This window comes from Rhincodon typus, chromosome 8, assembly GCF_021869965.1.
Source record: "Rhincodon typus isolate 14 chromosome 8, sRhiTyp1.1, whole genome shotgun sequence".
NCBI classification, from domain to species: Eukaryota; Metazoa; Chordata; class Chondrichthyes; order Orectolobiformes; family Rhincodontidae; genus Rhincodon; species Rhincodon typus.
In genome coordinates, this window is record NC_063339.1 from 66,467,707 (window position 1) to 66,476,859 (window position 9,153).

Sequence of the window (9,153 nt, forward strand, 5' to 3'; positions counted from 1 at the left end):
ATTTGGCCACAATCAGTCCTTGAAGTCAAGTAGAAGTAGTCTGAGGATTACGGATTACAATCGGGTCCTGTTGTGAGATCAGATGGTTGGGGGAGTTGAAGGGCTTTTGTCAGAAGAATGACCTGATCATCATCTCAGACCTATGCCAGGGGCTGGAAAAGGATTTGTGCTCACAGGGGCTGGGAGGCAAACCCATTCTTGGGGCCGGAGATAGTAGGAACTGCAAATGCTGGAGAATCTGAGATAACAAGGTGTAGAGCTAGATGAACACAGCAGGCCGAGCAGCATCAGAGGAGCAGGAAAGCTGACGTTTCGGGCCTAGATCTTTCAGAAGGGTCTAGGCCCAAAACATCAGCTTTCCTGCTCCTTTGATGCTGCTCGACCTGCTGTGTTCATCCAGCTCTACACCTTGTTATCTCCAATTCTTGGGGGCCATCAAAGTAACTGTTGCCCTATTTTATTGCCAGCTGGTTGTTTCAGGGAGAAACCGGACGACTGTGGCACCTGTCAATTTTCACTTTTATGTGCATCTAGGATATCACTGATGCCATTTTTAGGAGGGACCTTTCTTCATCTCTTTCTGTTTGATGATGAGAGTCAAACAGCAGGGCATTAGGATTCACAAACATCATTGGTTTATCCCAGGAAAGTACTATCCACGGTACCAGCATTGCTTTGAGAGCACTGCATCATCAACCAGTGGAGGCAATGAACAGGTAAGGATTGCAGTCCACTAATGTTCAGCTAATTTGTGACTATGGAAGGAACATTTTGAGGGTTTGCGCCAGATATCCTGGGAGATGCCTCTTTTTATGATTCTTCGTACATACAAGCTTTGGTGGGGAGGGGGGGGGGAAGGGAAAAGAATGTCCTGAATTCAGAAGAAATGGAGGGAAGACTCCAATCATCTGAAAGTGAAGATGAGGCTGCGATTAAAGAAATTTCCAGGAGACCCATTGGAGCGATGAAGACACAGCAATGTTTCCAAGACTACATGGCCAGGCACAACCTAATTGGTAATTGATTCCAGGATGGGATTTGTTGGGATTAGTGTGCATCTAAGTTGCTCATCTGACAGGCAAGACTCTGCATTGTGTAAATAAAATGTTTAATTGCTTTGTTGGTTGTTCTTCACTTTTTGTATAACAGAATAATGTTGTTATCCTTTTTTAATAGCTGAATGAAGTCTTCAGTCTCACCAATGTTGTTAGTGGTGCATAACTTGCCCTGCATCAATATTAAGGTGAAAGCAGCAGTGAGACAGTGCTAATCTTATTTGGCTATAAATCCATCTGTGACGCTATGACATATGAGTCATCTGTAGTCCATTTTCTCATGAGAGCTAGCAGATTGACATGAATCCTTATTAAGTTCTTTTTGACCTTACCTTCACCACATCTCTACAGTCTTTGAGGTGCACAGAGACTGCAACATTGCCTTGTTTTGCATGATCACCCACAATGAGAGCATTTAGTCTGCAAAAGGCAGTATTCTGTGCACCTCTTCAATCCAGCCCATTACTCTGAGCTGCCCAGTGAACATGTCACAACTTTGAATGTCACTGCATCCTCCAAAAAGCAGACACATTTTTCCCCCCATTGAGATGCATGGAATTATTAGTGATTCCACTTTCTCACCCGTAAGATGGGTCTAAGTATCAAACAATGTGTGCAGGCCAGACTTCTTGTGTTGTTGGAGCTGCACTCATCTAGCCACGTGGAAAGTATTCCATCACACTCCATACTTGTGCCTGGTGTACTGGTTTTGGGACGTAGGAGCTAAAACACTTGCTCCAGGGTTCCTAACCTCTGACCAGCACTTGCAGCCACAGTATTTCCAGATTGTTTTAAAATCAACCTGTTGCAGTCTTATGACTCACCTCTGTAGTAGTTGGGACTTGAACCTAAGGCTCCTGGCTCCAAGGTAGGAGCACTACCAGTGTACCACAAGAGCCCCTGTCACAGTATTAACTGGTTCAGTTTCTGATTGATGTTTATTGTTGTTTGAATTGTGCTTCAGTCCTATGCCTGTTGCACTGCTAACCATATTTGCCAGGTAAATCATTTTCTACAATGCTTTACTTTTGAATTACTGGATTTATTTTAGTGTACCATAGCATATTTTCAAAATGCATGTTTCAGTATTATTCATGACACTTTGCATCACATTAGAAATTTTATCGCATTCCTCTTTATTTATAGATACATCATAATGGTTTTAGTTTCTTTTAAAGTTTAGCTTTATTTGCTAAGGGAGCGAGCTCATAAAGCTCAAATATGAAATGTGTATAATGAGCTAAATGGCTTAGATTAAGAGTTAAAAGCAGAAATAGCTCATTGTCCATAACAACATCACTTTTACAAAGTTTCTGTTTTTGGACTGATTGCTTTTCAGTACTGTTAATGGGAAATCACTCAATAAAATGGTGCTCACATTTTGTCACCATACCTAAACATTTCTTGAAATGGATTTCACACAACTATTTTATCAAGCATGATTTCTACTATTTCCCATTACTCTGTCACTTTTATATCTTCAATCTGCAAGACAAACAAAAAACTTTTTCACTACTAATAGAATTAGTCATTTCCTTTTACTATTCATCAAAAACCTGCAATATTAAATGAGTTTTCACAATCATGACTCCACACCTTCAGGAAAAAGTAAACAACGTGCAAGCGTTGTAAATTTATTTTGACAAGCTTGATAAAATAAATTGTGGCACAATTTTGAATCAAGTACTCATTCCAAGTACCCATTACTTACCAGATATGACAAGAATCAGAGGATCTGTTGGTTCCTGTGTCCAAAGTTTATGCGGTGAAGATTAGTAATTTTACTTTGGAGAAAGGCTGAAGGGCCTAAGCTGTAACTGTCACCAGCTTCAGTACTGATAGATATCTGTGTTTATCTAATTATCCACCTTGAATGGATCATATTTTCTGTCTACAGCTCAGACAATTTTACATTTCCTCCATAATGCAGTCCACAACTATTACTGGCTATCTGTAGTACAAGATTAATTTTGATTTGAAAACAAACTAAAACTGACAAATACATGTTATCTTTTATGAGAACATCAAGGTGAAAGATGCATATGCCAATTCAGCAAGAAGTCATGGTCACTTTTTTTGTAGCTTTGGAATTCAATTTGTTCTTGCTAATTTAATGTTAATTAATTCCACATAAAGTTTGAAGACTAATCAAATGTATGAAGAATTTATTGTGCTACAACGCAGGTCTTGAGAAACAAAGTACAGTTTCAGGGGACAAATTTTCAAATAATAAAAAAAGCAGGAGCTTGTTCATCCAAAATGACTGTTCAATTTCAGTACAGTTGATCAATGTAAATTGTTTTTAATTTGAGGAATGTTGAGTACATTGAATTGCTAGAACTTATACAAAATAAAAACAAACAAATAAAGTGTTTTATTTTCAACAGAACATTCTTTTATTGTTCATTTCTCGTTCACAAAATCTACACTCCCAAGAAATTTCCAAACAGTAAACATTCTGAAAATTCAGCAACTTTCCTGGTTTTTCTGGCAGCTTCCTTATTGAATTTAGGAGGATGCCTTCATTTAATAAAGTTCTGAAGAACAGAAGGACTGTTTTTAAAAAAAACTTCTAAAGGAAGAAGACCTATTTCTAAGATCCACAAATTCAGACAAAAGCAAATCCTCGGCACTTCTTGGAACTTAATGCAGAACAATTTTGAAGTGTAACAGATGATTGACTCATTGGAAGCACTGGGATATTAAAGTGGTGTCACGTTTTACATTACTGTTGTTACTCAATCCACTAAAACTGCCTTGTTTGCTTTTATAGGTGAGATTTTCAGTAAACATAGAATACATTCAGGAGATCCCATCAACTCAAAACTAAATCTCAAATTATCTTCACTTTAGGGCAAATACTAATCAGATTGATTTTCCAGCTGCCTAGACAGTGAGATTGACAACATGTTGGAAGAAAAAAAAAGACTAAACATTTTGAAAAATATTTGTACTAATGGATTTAAAAAAAAACATCAAATGCCAAATGTTGGAAAAACAACATTCAACTAGAATGATACTTTTTGGAAAAAAAAATAAGCTCAAGTAGCAAGCTGAGATATACAAAGATGAAAATGAGACGACAATGGACTAATTTCAAAGGCAGACAAGACAACAGGAAGCTATGCAAGGAGCTCAAATGATTGGGCTAAAGATCTTAGAACATCTTTTAAAATTTTGTGGATTGTAGAAAAATTCTGTATTTAGAGTCCAAATTGATAGGAGTCAACCAAGAGGTTATTGCAGTTTTCCCATTAGTGAAGGTAATGTGTAAGGAAATAGAACCCTGCCTCCTTGCTTTTTCCACTAAACTTGGATTCTTTACTTGGCAATTTTCAAAAGCCTTTTGATGTCAGGTTCCAACTGGATGGTTTGGAACATTTTGCTGTAGCGTTTGAAAGGCTCTCCTTCAGGGCCAATGAGAAATTTTTCAAAATTCCAAGAGACATCTGATCGGCAGACTGGGCTCCAGGTGATGAATTGGGGATCTTTCATCAAGGACGTAGCATCATCCGAAGGAAGGGGCAACTTCTCCTTCAGAAATGCAAAGACAGGGTGTGTGCCAGCACCATTGACCTCAACCTTCTGGAGCATGGTGAAATTGGGCTCAAAACCACCACCAGGACGGACATACTTCAGAGAATTGAGTATCTCCTCATTATGACAGTTTTCCTAAAGAGTTTTAAAAATTCAAACAAAATTCATAAAACAAATATTAATTTCCGATTTAATTATTTCATTAGCACTGTACACAGACAATTACATCTTAGTCCACTGGTGTTTCTCAAGATAGCGTACACGGCCCAATCATAGTTATGCAGTCATCAGCACAGAGAATGGCTCTTTGGCTCATCGAGTTTGCAACAACCACAAGCACCAAACTCATCTAATCCCATTTTCCAGCACTTAACCCATAGCCTTGCATGTTTTGACATTGCAAGTGCACATCTAAACATTTCTCAAATGTTAACAGCTTCTGCCTCAACCACCCTTAAAAAAGGGGGCGAGTTCCAAATTCTCACCACCCTCTGGGTGATTTCCAAAATTGCAATCTCTGCTACCTAGTAAAACAAGGAAAATAAGACCATGGAAAAGTCATCATTTGCAATTTCTCCTCCAGGCTGCCCATCATTCTCATTTGGAAATACATTGTCATTCTCCAGTAGTCACTGGATCAAATTCATGAATTTTCTCCATTCTCACTGTGCATGTACCTACATCACATGGTCTGCTGTGGTTCAAGACAGACCCAAACAATATGAGGTCAAATCAGGCACACAAGAGGGCATTAGAAAGGCATTCAAGAGATTATCTGGATTTTTGGATAAAGATGTGGAGGGATATGGAAAAAAGGCAGGGAGAATGGCTCTATTATATAGTGCCTGACTAGATAGTGCTAGTGCAAGCATGATGGGTCAAATAGTCCCCTTCTACACTGTAATATTTCTGATTCTACGATTAGAGCTCAGTCAAAGTGATAATTAGTATCTTAAAGGGAGGTTGCAGAATGTAGGCTAACTCGGAACCAAGGCAACTGAAGACAGTCCCTAATAGTGGGGTAACTAAAATTGGAGACACACACGAGGTCAGACATAGAAAAATGCAGACACCTTCCAGGATGGTGAAAAGAGAACGGTATTTGCTACAAGTCAAGACACTGGCAAACCACAGTTTATTGAGGTTAGAATTTGGGAGACCAGTTAGGAATGTTTTGAAACTATAAGTATAAAAAGGCAAATAACAAATGCAGAGGAGGATTTCAGCAAGGTTCAGAAAAGTTTAGGCAACGTGCACTTAAAATTGGAGAGTTTGAACTGTAGGAAGAGGCTCAACAGGCTGGGTCTTTTCTTCCCTCAGAGAATCAGTGGCTAAGGGGTTACCTTATAGATGTTCATAAAATCATAAAGGGACAGAGATAAGATAAATAGCTAAGGTTGTCTTCCGAGCATGGGGGAATCCAAAACTAGAGAGGGTAGAGATTTAAAGAGGACCTGAGGGGCAACTTTCACTCAGAGGGTGGCACGTGTCTAGAACAAGCTGCAAGGAGTGGAGGAGGCAGGTACAGTTACAGCACTTAAAAGGCTTCTGGATGGGTACATGAATAGAAATGGTTCAGAGGGATATGAAGTAAATCGAACTCAATCAGTTTAGGATATCTGGTCAACATGGACAAGTGGACCAAAGGGTCTGTTTCCATGCAGTATGGCTATGACTGTATAAGCTGAGATAGGATGAAGCTGAATGATGATACGGAGAGGAGAGTTGATTGGTCTGTGTGATGGCATGAATACAAATAGGGCCAAACATGAGATGAAGAATGTGAATACACCACCTTAATCTCAGATTATTACTAAGCAGAGCAATAAAGTTAGTCATTAAAGAATGGGGTCTGGAGCTTCAGTCTCCCCAACATTTAACTGGAGGAAATTTCTGCTCATCTGGTACTGGATCTCAGCAGCCCTGAAATTTAGCAACATTAGAGTCATTGAGACAGGTGGCAGCAAGGTAACTTTTGGATCGTGTTACTAAAATGTGCAGCACCCAGATGACAGGGCTAAATATTCAATACTCGGGTGGGGGCGAGGGAAAGACTAAGAGTGGTGATCCAAGACAAACAGTGGGCTTTAAGATATGTCCCAGAAAATAACTGCATAAATTATTCTATAAAAGTGCACAGAGTTCTGTACAATTTCTCACAAACTGAGGTCAGCAATGTTTAATAGTTTGAAGCTGCAATAGAGAAACATTATATATATATTGAAAAAGAGGATATCAATTCTTGACCCCTCCAAAAAAAAATGTATGCTAAAAAGTTCATGGGAAGAAATTTTTCCATTCTATTAAAACAAAACCACAAAAATTCTGAGTAATTTTTACAGGAAATTGAGCTTCGGCGACTGCCATGAGTCTGAGTAAAGATCACACTGTAGAAAAGAAAAACATTTGAGTGTAATGATTGAATATTTACTAAATTTTAAAATAGTTTTCATCTAAATTCACACTTCAAAGACGGAAGGGGGCAGGCTGCTTTGGGCGTTGCTGTCTACACCCAGATCGAGGAAATAATGCAGAAATAAACACTCGTTTTTTCCTTGAACACGGTTATCCACCCTCACGTATCGTTTAAACAAAAAACGGGGCGATACCAGGCTAATGAAACCAAGTTCAGAATCACTGCAGTAACTTTCCACGGTGATTGTTGAAGCGAAACCCAGTCCCAGTGTCTTTTTAAGGACTATTGAATAAAGCGTGTGGTATGAATTTCCGCTCAAACGTGTATATCTAACTAACCCTCAGAACAACCGTTGAATGAAGTCAGAAAATTACGATGGCTTAAAAAAATGAGCATAGACTTTACCATAATAAGTAGGTTTGTACTAAAATGTCTCGGTTAAATCGAGCAAGTTCACTTTACATTTAAGGAGTTGAGAGGATTGGTCCGGGGGAAGTTAGGAAGCACATGTCATGGTGACTCGGCTGGTTTGCATCTGGAAATGGTAGATTCTCACCTGATGCCCGAATTGGTTACAAGGGAAGCCCAGTACAACGAAACGGTTCGGGTACCGGTTCTGAAGCTCGTTGAGTTGGGTGAAATCCCTTGTGGTCGTGCCTCAGAGAGAGGCCACGTTCTCGATCAGGACTACCCTGCCCCTGAAGACATTGAAATCCAGCTTCTCCCCGTCCAGAGTGACGGCGCTGAGGTCGTAAAACGACTTGACGCTCTGAGCCATGTTACAGAATGACTGACGACAGACTCTCTGAAAGAGAAATCTCATACAACGGCGGATATAACAACCACCTGACCACAAGTACAAAAAGAGTCCTGTCTCTAAGCAATGACTATGCAGAAAGCTAATCTTCAACCCCGCCCTTTCCAGAAACTGGAACACTCCCTAAAACAGCAACAAGACTGACCTCAAAGACTGGTTGTGGGTTTTACACTTTTGCCCCATTGTATCACAATCTGACACTCCTTTTTAGGCAGGGCGAGGCATGTTTAGTAACTGTAGCCATGTTTTAAACAAACCAGATGTGGAAAAGAGACAGAACATGTATCTGCACAACTTAGTTGTGAAAAGTGCAGCAAATTAACCCTTTCGCAATCGCGAATCGAGAAACAAGGACCAAAACTGGTCGAAACCGAAAAAAAATTGAAATTCTAAATTTAGTTAACGCGTGACCATAGCAGCTTTGTGGGCCTAATTTGGACATAAGTGGGAATTTCCAGTCCTCCTATCTAAAGAGGGATTTTAACAAGGCAGTTCCGCCATTATTTATCCAGCCATCAGAAATGAATTAAATTCAAGGGTGACTAATACCACAGGCGCCCCAGTACAATCTACACAACCTCTTTACACAAAATCTCGTAAGGTCAAATGTGGAACAGGGACCAAAAGCCGTTACTCTATAGGACTGTTAACCGGTGTTCCGGGAGTGTATTGTTTAAAATTGCTTACTGTAATTGAAGATCAAAGTATCTTTTGTTGGTGTAAATCAAACAATTATTTTTGGGCTCAGTGAAAATGCTTAAACAATCGACAACACTCAACCTACCACCCCCTCCGCATCGTGGTGTCTGCCTTTCTACCTTCTGGGCATTAAGCATCAAGAGCAGGGAATTAGGTTACACGCCTCAGGTATCGCTGCAATCCTCTGATTCAGACCAATGGCTACAGAAAGATCAAATTTAATACGAAAACAAAACAATCAGACTTAAAGCTGCCTTTACTCTTGATTTGAAGCCCAAGCTGGCAACTTCGTTGATTAACGTTGGGCTGGAATCAAACAAGATATTTCGCTACATGACAAACAAATTGATATTCAATTTTGTTCACATTTGCACCTAAGCTCCCAATAAACACAAGCCTTTGAGGGCGCATTCAAATTGCAGATAAAGGGGAAAGAGGGCAATTGTTACACAAGCTTCTATGATCAAATAGATGGATTTCAGCAACAAATACCATCTTCTCATTTAGTGAAGGGATGAAGTAATTTCTCCCCTCTGCCCTGTCACTTCATGCTGTAAATTGTTTTCTTTGCATATTAATTTCCTGTCAGACACTATTGCTGAATTCGCAACTACCACCTTATCCTGCAG

General features: G+C 39.6%; 1 protein-coding gene across 1 annotated transcript; it reads right to left on the reverse strand.

Moving 5' to 3' along the window:
- Positions 1 to 3,427: 3,427 nt before the first annotated feature.
- On the reverse strand, positions 3,428 to 7,948 carry gpx2 (glutathione peroxidase 2). The gene is made up of 2 exons (XM_020525371.2): positions 7,565 to 7,948; positions 3,428 to 4,727 (listed from the first exon to the last, which is right to left on the reverse strand). Exons 1-2 carry the CDS (start codon positions 7,829 to 7,831, stop codon positions 4,377 to 4,379), a joined length of 618 nt encoding a protein of 205 aa, XP_020380960.2. The 5' UTR covers positions 7,832 to 7,948; the 3' UTR covers positions 3,428 to 4,376.
- Between the last annotated feature and the right edge of the window lie 1,205 nt (positions 7,949 to 9,153).